This window comes from Mesoplodon densirostris, chromosome 19 (assembly GCF_025265405.1).
Source record: "Mesoplodon densirostris isolate mMesDen1 chromosome 19, mMesDen1 primary haplotype, whole genome shotgun sequence".
Taxonomy (NCBI): Eukaryota; Metazoa; Chordata; class Mammalia; order Artiodactyla; family Ziphiidae; genus Mesoplodon; species Mesoplodon densirostris.
In genome coordinates, this window is record NC_082679.1 from 7603767 (window position 1) to 7622825 (window position 19059).

At 54.0% G+C, this 19059-nt stretch overlaps 2 protein-coding genes across 4 annotated transcripts; one reads left to right on the top strand and one right to left on the bottom strand.

Annotated features, from left to right (window-relative positions):
* The first annotated feature begins 196 nt into the window (after positions 1 to 196).
* Positions 197 to 15271, top strand: GYS1 (glycogen synthase 1). 3 transcript variants are annotated; one of them, XM_060083585.1, is made up of 16 exons: positions 197 to 515; positions 1924 to 2105; positions 4066 to 4257; positions 5597 to 5782; positions 6023 to 6167; positions 7008 to 7125; positions 7419 to 7539; positions 7853 to 7959; positions 9188 to 9247; positions 9338 to 9416; positions 11110 to 11223; positions 11512 to 11638; positions 12630 to 12725; positions 12915 to 13078; positions 13535 to 13615; positions 13778 to 15271. In XM_060083585.1, exons 1-16 carry the CDS (start codon positions 398 to 400, stop codon positions 14099 to 14101), a joined length of 2214 nt encoding a protein of 737 aa, XP_059939568.1. In that variant the 5' UTR covers positions 197 to 397; the 3' UTR covers positions 14102 to 15271. The 3 variants fall into 3 exon arrangements, with proteins under 3 accessions (XP_059939568.1, XP_059939570.1, XP_059939571.1); XM_060083587.1 differs by lacking the exon at positions 9188 to 9247; XM_060083588.1 differs by lacking the exon at positions 1924 to 2105 and having other exon boundaries at positions 456 to 515.
* Positions 15272 to 16662: 1391 nt separating this feature from the next.
* FTL (ferritin light chain) lies at positions 16663 to 18262 on the bottom strand. The gene is made up of 4 exons (XM_060083364.1): positions 17926 to 18262; positions 17613 to 17759; positions 17134 to 17259; positions 16663 to 16969 (listed from the first exon to the last, which is right to left on the bottom strand). The coding sequence occupies exons 1-4, from the start codon at positions 18025 to 18027 to the stop codon at positions 16817 to 16819; spliced, it is 528 nt and encodes a 175-aa protein (XP_059939347.1). The 5' UTR covers positions 18028 to 18262; the 3' UTR covers positions 16663 to 16816.
* Between the last annotated feature and the right edge of the window lie 797 nt (positions 18263 to 19059).

Below are 19059 nucleotides of genomic sequence, written 5' to 3' on the forward strand. Positions count from 1 at the left end.
TCATCTAGCGCAGCGACGAGCCCCGCCCACTGGAGCTCGCACGAACAGCCAAGGCGGGGGCGGGGCTGAGCGAACCCTGCACTGTTCACCAATGAGAGACGCGGGAGCCCCGCCCCCGGGCGCAGACCAATGGCGCTGGCCGGGGGGCGGGCACCGCCTCCTGGTGGCCGCAAGGTTTCACTGCAGGAACCCCCACTGGGCTCAGTGACGCTGCGGCCGCCTCCGGCCCCGGTCCGAGCACTCCAGGCGGTAGTGCGGTCGTGCAATAGGAAGCCGAGGGTGGTGCAAGCTTCCCGTCGGGCACCAGCTACCTGGCCCAGCGCCCTGCCCAGTACATTCCTCAGACACCTCTGGGGCCCCCACCTGTGGCCCCCGGAGCCCTCTAACCGCGTCGGCCATGCCTCTAAACCGCACTTTGTCCATGTCCTCACTGCCAGGACTGGAGGACTGGGAGGATGAATTCGACCTGGAGAACACAGTGCTCTTTGAGGTGGCCTGGGAGGTGGCCAACAAGGGTGAGCATGCCGGGCGGAGGGACCCGGACGAGAAGGGCAGTCGGGCATGGGGGCCCGGAACTGTAGAGTAACGGAGGAACGAGTCTGCATGGCATGACTCTTCGGTCCTGGGCAAGGAGCCTGTGACTCCTGTGTCCTTGGGGAGAGACTGGAGTTTGTCCCCTGGGCCCTGGAGGGAGGGGATGAGTCGCCTAAGATGAAAGGAGGTTGGAAACCCAGGTCCTGGGTCCTAGGGGTGAGGGGGCTAACATGAAAAAAGACCAGAGACCTGGGTCCTCAGTAGGGAAGGAGATGGGGGGAGGGGTTTTGCACTTCAGAACTGTGGCCCTAGGCGGAAGGGTCTTGGGATGTAACTCCGGATTTGGGAGAGAGCCCACTTGGAGATACGATGCATGAATCGTGGTGGGAGAATTTGGGAAACTGGTCATTTGAGAGTAAAGATATGAAGGGGCTGGAGACCCTAATGCTTAGGTCCTAGGGTGAGAGAGAGTTAGGACCTGGATGCCTGGGTTCTGAGGGCCTGAGCTCTGGGTTCTTAGGAATAGAGGAGCCTGTAGCCTCAGACACAAGCGCGCAGAAATGGGGAAAGGCTGGAAAGTCCTAAGCTGGTCAAGGGCTGGGCCCTGGGATGGGGGTGGCTGGGGGCCTGGATTTCTGGGTTCTGGGCTCCAAAGGTCCTGAGGTTCTGGGTGTGGAGAAGGCTGAGGCTGGAATCCCAAGAGCTAGGCAATCTAGAAGAAAGGGAGCTGGGATTTTGCTTTGCTGAGTCCTGGGAGAGAAAGGGGAGGTCTGTGAACATGGAGACAGGGATCTCCAGGGCCCAGGCTTCAGGAGGTAAGGAGGCTGGAGGCCCAGACTCCTGGGTCTGGGATGGAGTCATGGGAGGGGCAGGGCCCTGCATGCCTGTGTCCCCATGTGGGGAGAGGGAACTGAGGCACAGGTCGGCAGAGTCCCTGGGGGGTGAGGAGTAACAGCTCTGGCTTCTTTTGGGCAACTCCGAGAACCTAAATGAGGCCACAAAGAGGGATTCTCCCTTACTGTGTCCTGGAGCCTGACTGGGAATTAAATCCAGCTCCTGTAAGCTGGGAACTCAAGAAGCTAGGCCCTAATAACCCTTGTCAGCTTCTGTCCTCCTCAGCCCCAGCCCCTAATTCCCTCACACCTAGAAGCCTAGGCCCCCAGCCCCTTCTCTCAGACTCAGCACCCTCCACCCTTCAAGTCCCGACCCCAGCCCCCTTCTCCCATAGACCCAGGAGTACTGTCCATCACCGCCCTCTCCCTCCTTCCTCTGACTCTGAAGTGTGGGCTCCCAGGCCCCTTTTCCCTCTGAGCCAGAGGTCTGGGACTCCCGTGGCACCCCCCCCACAACCCTGCCCCAGGCCCCAGATCTGTGGACCTCTGCCCACAGTGGGTGGCATCTACACGGTGCTGCAGACGAAGGCGAAGGTGACAGGGGATGAGTGGGGCGACAACTACTACCTGGTGGGACCGTACACGGAGCAGGGCGTGAGGACCCAGGTGGAACTGCTCGAGCCCCCGACCCCAGCCCTGAAGAGGACGCTGGACTCCATGAACAGCAAGGGCTGCAAGGTGGGACATGGCCTGGCCGAGGGCAGGGTGGGGGCAGCAGAAAGAGAAGGAGCAGGGGATGGACAGCCCCAGGGAGAGAGGGAGGCGTGGACAGAAACTCAGGATGGCCCAGCACTTTCCCGGGCAGACATCGGACAGACACTCAGACAGATGCAGGAGCCCGTGAAGTGAGTGGGTGCACCCCCAGCTCGAAGACATTGGTGAATGGACAGACAGACAGCAGGTATGAGACAGACTGAAAGATGGTCCCAAGAGGCCAAGATCCTCAGATCCAGAGAGAGGAAAAGAGCTAGATGGACAGCCAGACAAAAGCCAGGGGAGGTGGACTTGGGGGTGAGGCAGGAGGCCAGAGCAGGAGTTCTGGAGCCTGAAGTTCAAATTCGCCTTCTCTGCTTCCTGCCTTGTGACCTTGGCGAATGAACATGCTGATAGCTTCCTCTTTATAGGTTTCCTGGGAGGATGAACTAGGTCATAAAAAGCCTTCAGCCCAGGCCCTGGCATGCAGTTAGTACTGTCTGTGAGCTGTTATCGTCGCGGTTATTATCATCATCATTATTACTGAAAGCAGCCACACTTGCAGAGTGAGGTGGACAGGCAGGCAAAGGAGAAAGCCAGATGGAGAGAGGCTGAGTGTTCCAAAAAGTGATGGTGGCCCCAGTGGTTAGAGCAATAGGGAAATAGACAGAGTCCAGATACAGAAAAGAGGTAGCCTGATGTTTTAGAGAGAAGGATCTCGAAGGAGAGAGGAAGATGGAGTATTGAGGAAGAGAGGAGAGGTAGGCAGGCAAACCCAGGGGACAGAGTTTTGGATGCGCAGCCAGGAATTAAAAGGAGGAGGGGAAAAATAAAAAAGAGGAAGGGAGAGTCCCAGGCACCCAATGAGAATTGAAGGATGAGGACAGAGAAGTGGCTGTCCCCCAGGGAGAGGGTCATCAGGCAGCAGGGCTGAGGTACAGACATTGGGGTCGGGAGGGAGAGGTACAATGCTGCCTTCATTCGTTCACAGCCTCTGATTTGGGGTGGGGTCTGGAGTCCAGTTAGACGGGACTGTGTCCCTAAGGAACCCTAGGGCAGCCCAGTTCCTCCCCCATGGCAGCTGCTGTCCATGTGCTGGGGGCCTAAGAATAGCCCCCCCAGCAAAAGGGCAGACAACAGCTGGGAGGGGGAGGAGCATAGGGGGTCAGGCGCCCAAAGCCGGGAAAAGCCAGGTTGGGGAGGAGTAGGACGGCTTGTCGGCCGCATAGAGCCGTGGCAGCAGGCCCAGAATCCGGGCCACGGTCTCAGGAGGAAAGCAACAGCTCAATGAAACGTGGCAGGGCCGGAAATGCGACCGAGAGGCTTAGAAACACGGCGGTGGGTAGAAAAATGTAGCCCCCGTGCATGGAAAGTGGGTGGGCAGTGTTAGAAATGAGGCTGCGAAGTACAAGATGGGCCTATGGGCAGAGAAAAGAGGAAGCAGGTGACAAATATATGGCGAAAGGATCAGAAACAAGGGAGCGAGTGGAAGAAGAAGGATCCAGTACAAGGAGTGAGCGGCAGAAAGGAAAGATAATGGGAGAAAGCAGCATTATGGTTGGTGAGAGAAATGTGGCAGCGAACACAGAAGCAAGGCAGCGGGCTGGAGAAATGATTAGCAGGGTGGAAAAATAACGCAGTGGGGGCACAGAGACAGGACATGTGCAATGTGGGTTTATAAGTAGAGAAGAGAGGCAACTGTTAGAGAAACTAAGCAAGGGAGAGGGAGGTGCTGCAGCCGAGATGGGAAAATATTGTGGAGGGAATAACTAATGGCAAATAGAGAAATAAGGCAGCAGGTGAGAAATTAGCAGCAGATACAGAAACAGAAGGTAGAAGCACTGAGGCCATGAGCCCAGACGTCTCCCTGGGGATGGGAGAAACGCAGTTGTTGTGCCCAGAGACAGGTGGCCAAAACCCTAAGCCTCCCTGTGTCCCCCTGCAGGTGTATTTCGGGCGCTGGCTGATCGAGGGGGGCCCCCTGGTGGTGCTCCTCGACGTGGGGGCCTCAGCCTGGGCCCTGGAGCGCTGGAAGGGGGAGCTATGGGACACGTGCAACATCGGGGTGCCCTGGTATGACCGGGAAGGCAACGACGCCGTCCTTTTTGGCTTCCTCACCACCTGGTTCCTGGGTGAGGTAGGCCCCACTGCCAATCCCCGCGTCACTCCTTTCGACCCCAGGCCCCAAATTACAATGGCCATCCGAGGCCAGAGGGTGGCTAGTGTCTCCCAGAGCATTCTGGGAGTTGTAGTCCTTTAAACCGAGGATTAGCTCTGATCTCTGGCAATATGGACATCCAGGGGCCCAGACTCTTCTTTCCTCAAAGACCCAGTCTCCCAACCCCAGCTTCATTCACTCCAGTCTTCCAAATATAGGAATTCTAAGCCAATTGCTCTCGGGGAAGCTGGCTTGACGGGAGGGCTTACCCCCAGGGAGTTCTGGGAGTTGTAGTTCTCTAATATGGGCGGGACTTGGCTCTCAGATGGGTACCCGGATGTTTGGGAATCCCCAGCCTATCTGAGAACCAGGAACCCCAATTCGGACCCTCTCTTAGATTTTAAAAGGCTCAAGGAACTGTTTCCCATATCCTGGGACAGTTTATGAATTGGCTGCTCCTGGGGCATTCTGGGAGTTGTAGTCCTTCAACCAGTATCCGGTACAGGTCTACTCTTTATTTTTTTTAATTTTATTTATTTATTTATTTTGCGGTACGCGGGCCTGTCACTGTTGTGGCCTCTCCCGTTGCGGAGCACAGGCTCTGGACGCGCAGGCTCAGCGGCCATGGCTCACGGGCCCAGCCGCTCCGCGGCATGTGGGATCTTCCCGGACCAGGGCACGAATCCGTGCCCCCTGCATCGGCAGGTGGACTCTCAACCACTGCGCCACCAGGGAAGCCCGGGTCTACTCTTTTTTTTTTTTTTTTTTTTTTTTTTTTTTTTTTTGCTGTACGCGGGCCTCTCACTGCTGTGGCCTCTCCCGTTGCGGAGCACAGGCTCCGGACACACAGGCTCCGCGGCCATGGCTCGCGGGCCCAGCCGCTCCGCGGCATGTGGGATCTTCCGGGATCGGGGCACGAACCCGTGTCCCCTGCATCGGCAGGCGGACTCTCAACCACTGCGCCACCAGGGAAGCCCCCGGGTCTACTCTTGATTGACATAAAAGGTGTCCAGGAATTGTGTTCAGGACTTGGGGACACTAAAACTTTGGTCTTTCCAATTCGGCCCTTTTGGGACTTAGAAGGTTGGTCAAAAAAAACACAGCTCCCATCAACCTCTGGGAATGAGGTCAGCTAGTCTGGCTGCCTTAAGGATTTAGAGCTCCTTGTCCCATGGGGATTGCAATGGGTCACCACCCACTCTGTGCGGTTGTGGGGATAGATTGACCTCTCCCCTGCTTCCTCATCCACGTTGGGGATTGCTGGTTGTCTTCACAACACACATGGAGACACAGTGGCCCTATCCCTATTGTCCCACAGTTCCTGGCCCAGAGCGAGGAGAAACCATATGTGGTTGCACACTTCCATGAGTGGTTGGCGGGCATCGGGCTCTGTCTATGCCGTGCCCGGCGGCTGCCCGTGGCTACCATCTTCACGACCCATGCCACACTGCTGGGACGATACCTGTGTGCCGGTGCCGTGGACTTCTACAACAACCTGGAGAATGTGAGCTGGGAGCGTGGCAGATGGGGGTTGCCAATATTTCAGGACAGCCCAAGGCTGTCTGCAAAGCCCAAGGGGATCAAGTTCCTTCTTCCCCCAGGACCCAGGAATCCAAGTCCCCAACCCCCTCCACCCTCAGGCCCAGGAGTCCAGCTTCAAGGCCCAATCTCCCCTAAGACCCTGGAGTCTGGACCGCCTGTCTTCTCCCCATTTCTAACCTGATTGCCCTCCCTCCCTACCCAGTTCAACGTGGACAAGGAAGCAGGTGAGAGGCAAATCTATCACCGCTACTGCATGGAGCGGGCGGCAGCCCACTGTGCTCATGTCTTCACTACCGTGTCCCAGATTACTGCCATTGAGGCTCAGCACCTACTCAAAAGGAAACCAGGTAGGAAATAGGCCTGGGTCCGTAGACATAAACGAGGTAGTCTATGCCAAGGCCTGTTCCAATGTTTTTGCTGTAAAGAGCAGAGAACTACAACTCCTAGAATGCCCTAGGTTGGTGACCTGAATATGAGGCTGCCTGGCTGCATGCCCTAGAGGCTAATGGGAAGTGTAGTTTCTTTAATTTCAGAAATGGTAAAATTCTTTTACTGGCTAATGTAGATATTGGTCTTCTGAAAGAGGAAGGAGGTTCCTTGGATTTTGTTTTTGAGAAAAGCAGTGTTGGAACCAGTTATTCTTCCCAAACTGTAGCATCCATTCTCAATGGGTATAAGGTGAGAACTAAAACTCCCAGAAGACCTTTGGCTGTCCAACTCCTTATATTCCTGGAATTTTGCCCCAGGAGCTGATGGAGGTTATAGTTTTTCACTGATATGCTTTAATTTCTATGAGAATAGGAAATGGTTGGGGCCCTAAAAGAGGCTTGAAGATAGAGAGGCAGGATGGGGACATTGACTCATTCCCCCAGCTCAGGGTGGCATAGGGGAAACAAAAGAGCTACAACTCCCAGAAGCCCCGATGTTGCTCTGTTCCCTGTCTGGTTAGCCATTCACAGGGGCTGATGGGACTTGTAGTCAGGCTTGTGAATATAAGCATGCAATATTGGGCAAGAAGGTATCTGAGTGGCAGAGCAGCTGGGTCACCACAGGAGCTCACTGGGGAGCTGTCAAAACAAAGACATTGTGAAAGGAAAGGGGTCTTTCCTTCATTTACTCATTCAGCCACATTGATCTGAACGAAGAAATGAAGAAATGAAATGTGGGACCTTCTCCCCCAATCCCAGATATCGTGACCCCCAATGGACTGAATGTGAAGAAATTCTCTGCCATGCATGAGTTCCAGAACCTCCATGCTCAGAGCAAGGCTCGAATCCAGGAGTTTGTGCGGGGCCATTTTTATGGGTATGTAGGCCAGATACCTAGGTCTTGAGAGAGAGGGTGGTTGGGAACCTAGACTCCTGGGGCCAACAGAGGGGACAGCTGAGGACTCAGCCTTTTGAGTTCTTGAGCACCAGAACAATGGCTGAGTATTTAAGGAAATCCCCATCTAAGGAGAAAAGAACAATTCCCAGGAGTTCCCATGATGCCTCTGTCCTAAGATGTTCTTTGCCCCTGTGGCTTCTGGGGTTTGTAGTTTCAAGGCTGGGGCCAGTGGGTGAGGGTCTTGGCTTCACCCTGTCTTGTGGCTTCTTTAGGCACCTGGACTTCAACTTGGACAAAACCTTGTACTTCTTTATCGCTGGCCGCTATGAATTCTCCAACAAGGGGGCCGATGTCTTCCTAGAGGCCTTGGCCCGGCTCAACTATCTGCTCAGAGTAAGGCCTGGTCTGCAAGGGGACAAGGAGGATGAGAAAATCAGTACATGACTGGGGAGAACAGAGACCTGGGGAGGTGGGGGCAGGGAAACCCATGTGTAAAACAGGAGTGTAGGGACCCAGAAAGAAGATCAGAGTCCCTGTGGGAATGGTAGCTCTGTCCTATAATTCTCCTTGACAGTAAGGGGCATGGCAGGGTCCTCGTGGTCTTGGGGGCTGGAAAAGGGTGGGTGGTCTCAGCCTTCTCCCATGTGATCCTCACACACTCACATGCACACACACGCACACACACCCTCCCTTTCCTCTGCCCCAGGTGAATGGCAGCGAGCAGACAGTGGTTGCCTTCTTCATCATGCCAGCTCGGACCAACAATTTCAACGTGGAAACCCTTAAGGGCCAAGCCGTGCGCAAGCAGCTTTGGTCAGCAGCCCTCGGCCTGGCATCCCTGCCGCTCCCACTCCCAGCTGTGTGCTTTGGGTCCCCTGTTTCTCCTGGAGTCTCAGTTTTGTCATCTGTGACATGATCAGCCCATCCCCCACCTGATTCCCAGCAAAGTTACTTGCTCCAGATGCCTGCAACTTGGGGGCAGTACGAAGTCGCAGTCGCAGGCAGGACAAGTGTGACAGCATGACCAGGGCTCTGGTATCAAGCTGGCGAGATCCCGCTCATGCCCTGTCCTGCTCTGGCTTTGTGACTTTAGGCAGACGACTCCCCATCTTCAAGCCTCAGTTTCCTCATCTGTAAAAAACACCCATTAGCCATCAGCTATTTCTTGAGCTCCTACTGTGTGCCAGGTGCTGTTCTAGGCACTGGGAACACAGCTGTGAGGCAGAGAAGACAAAATCCCTGCCCTCATTGTGTTCACATTCTAGAAAGCTCTATAGAAAGTGCTCTGGCAAAAAAAAGCAGGACTGGAATATGAGGCAGGGTTGTCGGGACAGGCCACACTGAGTAAGTGCCAGCAAGTAGAGACCAAGAGTGGAAACAAGGGAGGAAGCCCTGTGTGTATCTGGGGAACAGCATTTCAGGCAGAGGGAATGGCAAGTGCAAAGGCCCTGAGGCATGTTTGAGAAACAGCAAGGAAGCCAGCGGAGCTGAAGCAGAGTACCCTAGGGAGATGGGATAGAAAATGAGGCCAGAGCTACGAGAGGACCACGAACAGAGGAATGTCAATGAAGTTGTAGGGTGGCACTCTTTGCTAGCTTTACTTGTGTCCATACATTTTTCTCTCTCAGAATTTTTTTCCCCTTTTTATAAAATGGGGCTTAGCATCACTACTACCAGGACTAGCCCAAGTCCTAATAATAGCTGACATTTTTGGAAGGCTCACTGTATGATGGGCACTGTGCACTTTTTGTCATGACCTCATCGAATTCTACTGCAAACCTTTGAGGTTGCTTCTATTTTTATCCCCATCTGACAGATGAGGCATTGAAGTCAGAGAGGGAAGGCCACCTGTCCCTGGCCACAGAGCTGATGCAAAGCACAAGGGATCCGAGCCTTCCAGGGCCTATTCCCTGAGTCCCCATCCTCCAGCCAGGAATTCCCAGAGCTTCTCTGCTCAGACCTCAACTTCCCAGCTGCCCCAGAAGCCTAACAAGAAACGGCAGCTGGTCTATAAGTGATGTTGTCACTCTGCTCCTTCCAGGGATACGGCCAACACAGTGAAGGAGAAGTTTGGGAGGAAGCTTTATGAATCCTTGCTGGTGTGAGTGTCCCGCCCTCAGCCCTGCATCCTCCTGGGCTCTAAACCCTCTCATCACCCATTCCCAGATGCATCCCCCTGCTCGCCTTACAGGGGGAGCCTCCCAGACATGAACAAGATGCTGGACAAGGAGGACTTCACCATGATGAAGAGAGCCATCTTTGCCACGCAGGTATGGTTTGGACTTCTGAGTCGAAAGATGGCGATTCCCAGCAGCCCTGGAGGCAGCTTGCCTTGTGAGCTCTGACCCCAGAGATGGCTGGGAGTTCTGCTTTGTTGGCAGCCCTTATTCAAGGAATCAATTCTGAAGTCAGAAGGGTGTGTGTGAGCTGACTGGTAGAACTTCAATTCCCAGAAGGCTTTAGGGCAGCCTGCTTTCCCACAGCTTATTTTGCCACAGAGGCTGCTGGCAGTTGTAGTTTCTTTGAGTCCTTGGGGATCCATGAACAAAAGGTGGAAGGGACCTTAAACTAAAGTCAAGAGAGCCACAAAAGGAGAACTGCAACTCCCAGCTAACCCTGGGCCTTGCTGCAAGCTACCTCCACCTCTTCCCCCAGAGACTGCTGGGAGTGGTAGTTTTGTTGGGCCTCTAGGGATAGAGCCAGGTCAGCTAAAAAAATTATTTCGGGACTTCCCTGGCAGTCCAGGGGTTAAGACTCTCTACTTTAAATACAGGGGGTGTGGGTTCGATCCCTGGTTGGGGACTAAGATCCCACGTGCTGCATGGTGTGATCAAAGAAGAAGAAAAAACAACAATAAAAACAACAAAAAACAACAGTTATTCACTGAAGAACATTGAAAACTTTCAGCAGCTACTGTTTCTTATCCCACTGGTTGTGTCTTAGTCTCAATACCCCTGGGAGTTGTAGCTTCTTTAGATACCTGGGGTTAATTAGATGGGTGGGAAACCTTAGAGAAAATTGGCAGTCACAAAATGAGAACCATAACTCCCAGCAGCCCCCAGGGCTTTCTGCTACCTTGACTCTTCCCTTGCCCCAGAAACTTCTGGGAATTAGAGTTCTTTTGTTCTCTGGAGTCAAGGGTTTTTGGTACCTGTGGTCAGGGTTGGTGATTTCCCCCAGTCCTGGGGAATGGAAACCAAGACTGCCAAGTTGCACAACAAGGTGTGAATTGTTTTTGGTCAAACTATAATTTCCAGTAGTTCCTAAGGCAGTCGGCCTCACTGAGGATGTTTCTGCCATGGGGCTGCTGGGAGTTGTAGTTTCCTGGGCTCCTGGAATCAGTAAACTGAAGATGAGTAGATCTTTTAATGAGAGGAATGATGGGACAGCTGCAAAGAACTATATATCCCAGCAGCCCCTGGGACTGCTATCGCACTAGCTCTGTCTTCCTCCAGTGGCTCTTGGGAATTGTGGTTTCTTTGGGCCTCTTTTGAGGGTGGAGGTGGAGAGAATACAGGATGGAGAGTAAAAGGAACTTGGAGAGAAAGAGATCCAGGATTTTCATAAGAAAACTATAACTTCCAGCAAGCAGCCCCTTAAAGGCACAGCCCCCATCAACTGCTGGGAGTTACAGTCCCTTTGGGTTTCTTTGTTGAGAGCCCAGAGTACAGAACAGGATAGCTACAACTCCCTCTAGTCTGTGAGGCATGTTAACACTGGCTCTGCCTCTAAGACAGCTGGAATTGTAGTTTCTTTTCGGCTTATGGTGGTTAAAGGGAAAAGAGAACCTTTACCGATAGAGCCAAGTAGGAAATCTACAACTCCTGGTAAGCTCTTGGGTTTGTTGCTCCACAACCTGATGGGAATTGTCTCCTTAGATCCCCAGGATGAGCATGGCTCATGGGGAAGTAGGAAGCCCTCTGTCCCTTGCTGACCCCCCCACCCCACTTGTGGCCCCTACAGCGGCAGTCTTTCCCTCCTGTGTGCACCCACAATATGCTGGACGACTCCTCAGATCCTATTTTGACCACCATCCGCCGAATTGGCCTCTTCAATAGTAGTGCCGACAGGGTCAAGGTGAGGGCACTGGCCAGGGTGGGTTGGGCATGGGTGGGGGTGGGGGTGCTGGGGAGGGCGGTGATATGGGGGCTGGAGCCTGAGCCTCACATTCCCCATCTCCCCTGGTATATCAAAGGATTGCAATGTTTAGAAAGAACCTTTGCTTCTGAGGCAGACAGACTTGGATTCCATTCTTTGTCCTGACACTGTCTTGTGTGGCTTTAGACAACTTTTTCATCCTCTCTGGGATCCCCATGGAGTAGCTAAATAAGGTGCTCGGGCTGAGCCCTTGTTTTCCACTGCCAGGTGATTTTTCACCCGGAGTTCCTCTCCTCCACGAGCCCCCTGCTCCCTGTGGACTATGAGGAGTTTGTCCGCGGCTGCCACCTGGGCGTCTTCCCCTCCTACTATGAGCCTTGGGGCTACACACCAGGTGAGTTCAGCGTCTGGCGTGATCCCAGGACAAGGGACTGGCCCTCCCTGAGCTCCAGACTCCTCCTTTGCAAAACAGGAACAATGAAAACAGTCTGTTCATGTGTTTTTGTGACACAGTAGCTCATGTGAGTAACTAGAGGGCTGATGTCAGAGTTCACACATGATTTCTCCCAATTTGCTACTGTTTGGTTCCCCAAAACAACAACAGCTAAATGCACGGTTCTCTAACAATCAAGCTACTTTCATATGTTTTTAAGGCAAAATAAATACCACATTTGCTGTAATATTTCTTAAATGATGAGTAATTTGACAAGTCTTTTAAACTGTGCTTGTGTGATGATTAGGAAATTTGCCAGTTTCATCCACGGTTAAAATGGTGCATAGGTTTTGTGACCAGCTCCAACCCTATTTTTCCCATAAGCCTTGTTATATGTAGTGCCTACTTTTGCAGCTTACAGAGGTTTTTAGAAACACTTATATAAAAATTATAGTAAACTCCTTGAAGCATTTCTCAGCGTTATTTAAGGGAGTAAGCAAGGTGTAGTAGGTGCTCTGTGCACAGTGATAGTAATGAGAGACCTTGTCTTACCTCTTGTCAAAACAGACTATAAAGCTGTGACAACCAAAACAGTGCAGTCTGGCACAAAAAGTTGTCTTATAGGTCATGAGGATAAATTAAAACGGTAAACGTTCGCCCAGAGTACCGTGCTCAATAAATTAGCATCCTTATTACCCAGTTATGGACTCTTCCTTACCCTGAGGCCTTGGGGCAAATGAATTCCCTTTTCTGGGCCTAGTAGCTTCCCCTCTAAGGAATAGGGACTATCATACTTTAATGCACAGCCTTATTTGTCTGGTTCCTGACTTGCGCGGCACAGCGCCCGGCTCTTATTAAAGGCGCCAATAGAGGGCGCCATTGGGGCCTTCACTGGGATTTAAGACAATAAAGAGGGGCAAGCTAAGCGGACCTTTCTCACGCCTTCCCGCAGCTGAGTGCACGGTTATGGGTATCCCCAGTGTCTCCACCAACCTTTCTGGTTTCGGCTGCTTCATGGAGGAACACATCGCAGACCCCTCAGCTTACGGTGAGCGCCCGGAATGAGAGCCGGGACTTTTGGATCCTGGGAAGGAGGGGCGTGGTCTCTTGGGTCACTAAGAGAGGAGGGGGTGGACTCCTGAGTCCCAGTGGGAGGAGGCGTCCTGGTGTCCGCAGAGTCCCAGAGACAATGAAGGTTTCCCAATCTGTTTTCTGAGACTCGTCCTGGCCCCGACAGGCATCTACATTCTGGACCGGCGTTTCCGAGGCCTGGATGATTCTTGCTCGCAGCTCACCTCCTTCCTCTACAGTTTCTGCCAGCAGAGCCGGCGGCAGCGCATTATCCAGCGGAACCGCACGGAGCGCCTCTCCGACCTTCTGGACTGGAAATACCTAGGCCGGGTATAATTCCCCTCCCTGTCCTCTGCTGGTGAATCAGTCACTTACGGCTCTGGGTCTCTGATCCCCCGTGCCTCGAAAGCTGGCGCAAAGGGCATGGTCTCTTCCTATTTGTAACGCTTGCTGTCCCTTTAAGAAAAGAATCAACTTTCAGACTGGAAGACCACCGAGGTGGGAAGTTCTCTATTTGCATAAGGGTGTGGCCAAAGAGGTACCTCACTGGAGAATTCCGCCCCTGTTAAAGGGGTGTGGCTCAGAGACTGTCCAGTCACAGCTCTACTTATCTACATAAGGGGTGGAGCCTGAAAGACGGATTGGCAGAGGGGCCAACTGGAAACCACCGCAGGGTGTGCTCATCTGCATAAAACGTGTAACCAGGGTTCACCCCACCTCCAAACCTGCAGGGGGCGGGGTCAGGCTCCTGCCCCCTGATGCCCACTCTTCTTTCCCCCCAACAAGTACTACATGTCCGCGCGTCACATGGCGCTGGCCAAGGCCTTTCCAGAACAGTTCACCTACGAGCCCCACGAGGCTGAGGCGGTAAGTGGATCCGGGGTCTCTCTAGGGGGCCAGGGGCTAGAAGGGTGGGGTGAAGTGGGGTGTCCCTCCTGGAGTTGCAAGGCCTCCAGGACGCTGGACTCCCAGGCAGGCTGTAGAGGCCTCTGCTCACTATGCGGTTTGTGCCCACACCTCCGTACGCAGACCCAGGGCTACCGCTACCCGCGGCCAGCCTCAGTGCCACCATCGCCCTCACTGTCGAGACACTCCAGCCCGCACCAGAGCGAGGATGAGGAGGAGCCCCGGGACGGACCACCCGATGAAGATGGCGAGCGCTACGACGAGGACGAGGAGGCTGCCAAAGACCGGCGCAATATCCGCGCCCCGGAGTGGCCACGCCGCGCCTCCTACACGTCTTCAACCGGCGGGAGCAAGCGCGGCTCGGTGGACACAGCTCCCTCCAGCTCAGTCAGCACCCCCAGCGAGCCCCTCAGCCCCGCCAGCTCCCTGGGCGAGGAGCGCAACTAAGTCCCCTGCCCCGCACTCCCCTGCCAGCCCTGCCTCCCTTATCTGGAGGGTGGATGCAGAATGGCGCTGTCCCTAAACTCCACTCCAGATCCCCAGCCCTCTGTGGGATCCCCAGCCCTCTGTGGGGTCCACAGCCCTACCCCCTCCGCCATACACTCCAGCCCCTCCAGATCCACTCTCGGAATCCCAAACACTCCAGAATCCACAACGCCGTGCCTTTCTTGGGTTCCAGAGTGCATAATCTGCGCCCTAGAGTCCCTCAGTCCATCCCAGAGGCCAGGAATCTGCCATTATCCTGCCGTGGTGCCAGAGGTTTTCAGAAACCTGCTCTGTTGCCTTCTATGCTGGGGCTCCTTGAGCCCCTTGCAGCTGGCTAATTTTACAGCATACAGAGCCTGCCATGCTCAGCCCTGGCCCGGGGCCACCAAGCACTGGAAACCACGTGGAGTCCCTGCTAATGAGACAATCAAGTCCAGAGCTGGGGCACTTTCAGGGACTTAATGCAGGTTTAACTCCAGAACTTGGGCTCCAGGCCAGTGCACTCGTGTTTACTCTGATTTAGCCCCCCCTGGGGTGTCCGGCTCTGCCTGGAGGATCCCTCCACCCCTGCTCCCTTCTTCCTCTGCACTTTGGCCAAGCAAGTGGGGGCAGAACCACTTGGCTTCTCATTCCTACTGGAGAGCAAGCTGTCTTGGTCTAGATGCCTTTCTGGCCTTTTCTGGACCAGACCCTACTCCTCCTTCCCTGAGTCTGAACTCTTCCCCATATCTCTAAACTCCTGTGCCCTACAGGGAATCCCTCTGCTGAGGACAACTGGCTGTCTTCCCCAGTACCTGCACACATAACCCCCAACCGCTAGACCCACCATGAAACCACTGGGTTCTAGGTCCCAGCTGCCAAATCTAGAACCTCGCCACTTTGCTGCATCCCGGTCCCTTCCCTCTGGTCTAGAACTCAGCCCACTGGAGTCTAGAACTTCCATATTTACCTCGAGGCTCTTCCATCCCTAAACTGTGCCCTGCCCCCAGCTTTGGTGAAAGGGAGGGACCCCTCACGTGTGCTGTGCTGTGTCTGCTGCCCTTGGTTTGCAATTGGGAGGGGGGAGGGCAGAAGCGGTGTGATTGAAGTGTGTCCAGAGATGAAAAAATACATCTATATTTAAGAATCTCAGGTCTAGTCTGACCGGAGGGCTTGGTGGGCCTCAATCCCGGCCCTGCCCTCCTCTTCCTTCCCTCCTCTTCACCTCTTGATTCCTCCCCTTGCCCACTGCTGGTTCCCGGTTCTCGTCTCATTCTACTGTCTTAGAGACTTGGATTGCCACTGGGTTCCAGTGTTATTTCAAAGGAAGGCAACTCTCTTGTTTTTGACTCGACTTGCAAGTGGCAAAGTTGGCTCAGGGTCTTAAATTCCTCAGTAGCACTAGCCACTTGCAAGGGCTCAATAGCCACTGTGGCCACATGTGGCCCATGGCTACCCTATTGGACAGCGCAGGTACAGAACATTTCCATCACTGCAAAAAGTGCTATTGGACAGCACTGGCTTAGAGCATGTTTCTAGGACTCTGGCCTCTGGGCTTTGGCCCTACCGTCCCCTGGATGACTCTACTTTTGGAAAAAAATCTTTTTCTCCTTTTAGTTCTAATCGTCCCTAGGCTACACGTGCATCTCTGAATCAGTCGCTCTTCAGGGTACTAGAAAGCTCTGATTGTTTGAATTTGTTTGAATTTGTATGTGATCATCTTTCTGTTAGCCGCAGTGTTTGTGACATCCGAGTGTCCCCTCCCCCACCAGAATTACCAGCAGGAAGGGCATGGTGCTGAGCAGACAAAAGAACAGCTGTCTAGCAGCCATTTCCTCTTAGATTCATCTAGCAAAAATAGGATGGGGTAGGGGGTCAGAGTTGACATCGTTTTATTGCTTGGACCCAGCAGCTGCTTAAGTCATCTTCAAGCTTCTTCAGTTCCCATTTGGATAATTTCACATCCCATTTCTGTCTGTGCTGAGCCCTGAACCCCTAGCTCAGCACCTCTTTCACACCACGTGCCCTCAGGTGCTCAGACCCACTAGCCAGGTTCTACCTATTATGTGCCTTGAATTCCACCCCTGTAACAAACAGCCTTTGGAGGTCAGACCTGGGTGTGCCTCCTGGTTACCATGGGTAGTAATTTACAGTTTGTCTCAACTTACCCATATAAAGGAGCTCACATTTCTACTTCGCTGCCCAGAATTGAGGCAGAGTACCTTCAGAGCTTGGTAAGTGCCCAGCAACGTAACGCACGTGAACCGGCTTCTCATCACTGATCTCCCTAACAGCTGTCTGCTTCCGGCTAGCAACCCCAGGTTTTACTAGACTCTCCCTGGAGTCTGGGCTCTACCATCTTAGGCGGGGCAGTTAACAGCCTGGCAAAGCAGAAAACCCACTACAGCAACACTCCACAGGTGTTATTATGTCTTAGAAGTAGAGCGCCAAACTCCTCTCTCCCTGCCAGCCCAGTGCAGCCAGAAGCTTTGTGAAAACAGATCCCACCTTTTTTCCCAGGATACACACACAAAACCACTAGCTGCTGCAAAAAGCTTTATTGTTTCCATTTGGTCCAAGGCTTGGGAGAGGGCTCCAGTGTGGTTAACAGGCTGCCTACTGGCTGCAGAGAGGGGCTTCAGGCAGAAGCCCTGACACCAGAGGGCCTCCTCAAAGGCCACTGGGCTCCGGAGGCTCCTAGTCGTGCTTGAGGGTGAGCCTTTCGAAGAGATACTCGCCCAGCCCAGCCTGGGGACCAGCCAGCCTGCGGAGGTTGGTCAGATGGTCACCCATCTTCTTGATGAGTTTCACCTCCTCATCTAGGAAGTGGCTCTCCAGGAAGTCGCAGAGCTGAGTGATAAAAGAGAAGAAAATGTTGCCACGTACAGATCTAACAATGTGACTGATGGGGGAAGGAGGCTCAGAAGGAAATCTGCCCAATCAAATGAGGCCAATGCTTAGTATGTAAGCATCATTCCAGGAAAGGTCTTATAGACGTGACTGGAGATACTTACGTGGGGGTCTGCGCGGGCACAAGCCAGGGCATGCAGATCCAGAAGGGCCTGGTTCAGGTTCTTCTCCATGTTAATGGCAGCTTCCATAGCGTCCTGAGTTTTACCCCACTCATCTTGAGCTGGCTTCTATACCGAAAACAGAAACGGCTCAGTACTAGCCACATACTCTGGAAAAGACTAAACACTAATTTTCCAGTAGTTGCGAGAGTAGAGGGCTTAACCGGAAAAAAAACGTCTAGGAGTTTGTATCTGTCATTCCCTAGTGTCCTATAACTACACGTCCCAGGATACTACACGCTGCGCTCTGGACCGCCACGTCTTGGGAGAACTGGGTGCGCCTCGATCTCCAGCTGTAATAACCCACAAAAGACTGAACTCAATCTCCGAGAAGCCTACGCGGTGCCTAAACCGCTACAGTCAAGGGGCCTCTAGTGCAGGGACTGTTGGGAGATGTAGTCCGCTACCCACACACTATTTACCTGCACGTCCTGGAAGAGGGCGCGGCCGCCACGTTGGTTTTGCATTTTCAAGAGACGCTCGGCGCTCTCGTGCTTCTCTTCGGCCAATTCGCGGAAAAAATGGCCCACGCCCGCCAGAGCCACATCGTCGCGGTCGAAATAGAAGCCCTGCGGGAAGAGATGGCGGGAATAACGGTTAGCAGGAGGCGAGACCAGGCATGCGGACTCCGCCTTCTGACTATCCAACAGGACAAAGAAGGCCAGCGCGTGCGCAGAGGGCCGGAGGTGCGCAGCTGAGGGAAACTTGGGCTGGGGGCGTCCTGGGGACCCTCACCAGAGAGAGGTAGGTGTAGGAGGCCCGCAGATGCATGTTGACCAGGCGGTTGACGGCGGCCTCCACCTCGGTGGAATAATTCTGACGAATCTGGGAGCTCATGGTTGATCGGTAATAAGGAGTTCGGCTCAAAAAATGGTGTTGGCTGGTCCTGGTGACCGAGGACAGCTGAGTGGCTGACTCCGAAGGTTGGACGGTGGATAGATGAGTGGCTGACTCCGAAGGTTGGAGGGTGGTCGGAGGCTGGAAGAAAGGGCGACCCTGGGTCTGTTCCGTCCAAACACTGTTGAAGCAAGAGACAGATCCGGGGAACCGCCGAGCGCAATGAGGAGGCTGTGGCCAAGGCGGCTTCTTTTATAGCGCGCGGGCCCTCGGAAGTGGGACGGTCAGGGAGAGAGCAATCGGCCAATCTGCGGTGGCGGGAGGCGGGGCCTGGAGCCCACGCGTGACCAATCAGGAGCATATAGGACTCCTAGACCCCCCCCCACCCCACCGCCCCGGAGGTGGGGAAGTCACGCGCCTGTAGGCGAGGGCTGTTGTGAAATGGGGAATGGGGGGTTGGGGGTTTTCGCGGGATGCCACGGCTCTGGGGCTAGTTCTGGGAAGTCAAGGGATTCTGGGGGTGGGGGTGGGGAGGGAGACTCTCTGGTAGGTGAAAGATTAATGAGGACACTGGGAACCCTGGAAAATAATGATCCCTGGGTCCTGGGGGTGTCTCAGGAAAGTAGATCGGATTCTGGTGCTGTGTCAGGGCACGGACTTTACTGGAACCCTGGCGGGGGGGGGGGTTCCTCAGAAGTGCGGAAACCTCCAGATGACTGGGGTTTGCGCTTGCAGATAAGGGGGTACCCGGATCATTGAGAAGTTTGGAAGGCTGTGAGATGATATTTCTGGAACCTTGGGTCTCTCTCTGGGAGGACCTGGAGCCTTGGGGTTCGAAGGTGGGGGGAGTTTCTGTAGCTTTAGAGTTCACAGAAGTCCATATTTTTCTGGAAACTTCCCCGGGGGGGGGGGGTAGGGCGGTCTTTAGGCCCTTGAAGTGATCTGCGAGATTAAAAGGACAGTTGTAGAGCCCTGGTGTTCAGCCCCGGAGTGGGGGAGAAGGATGTTTCCAGAAGCCTAGTAGGGGCTTTT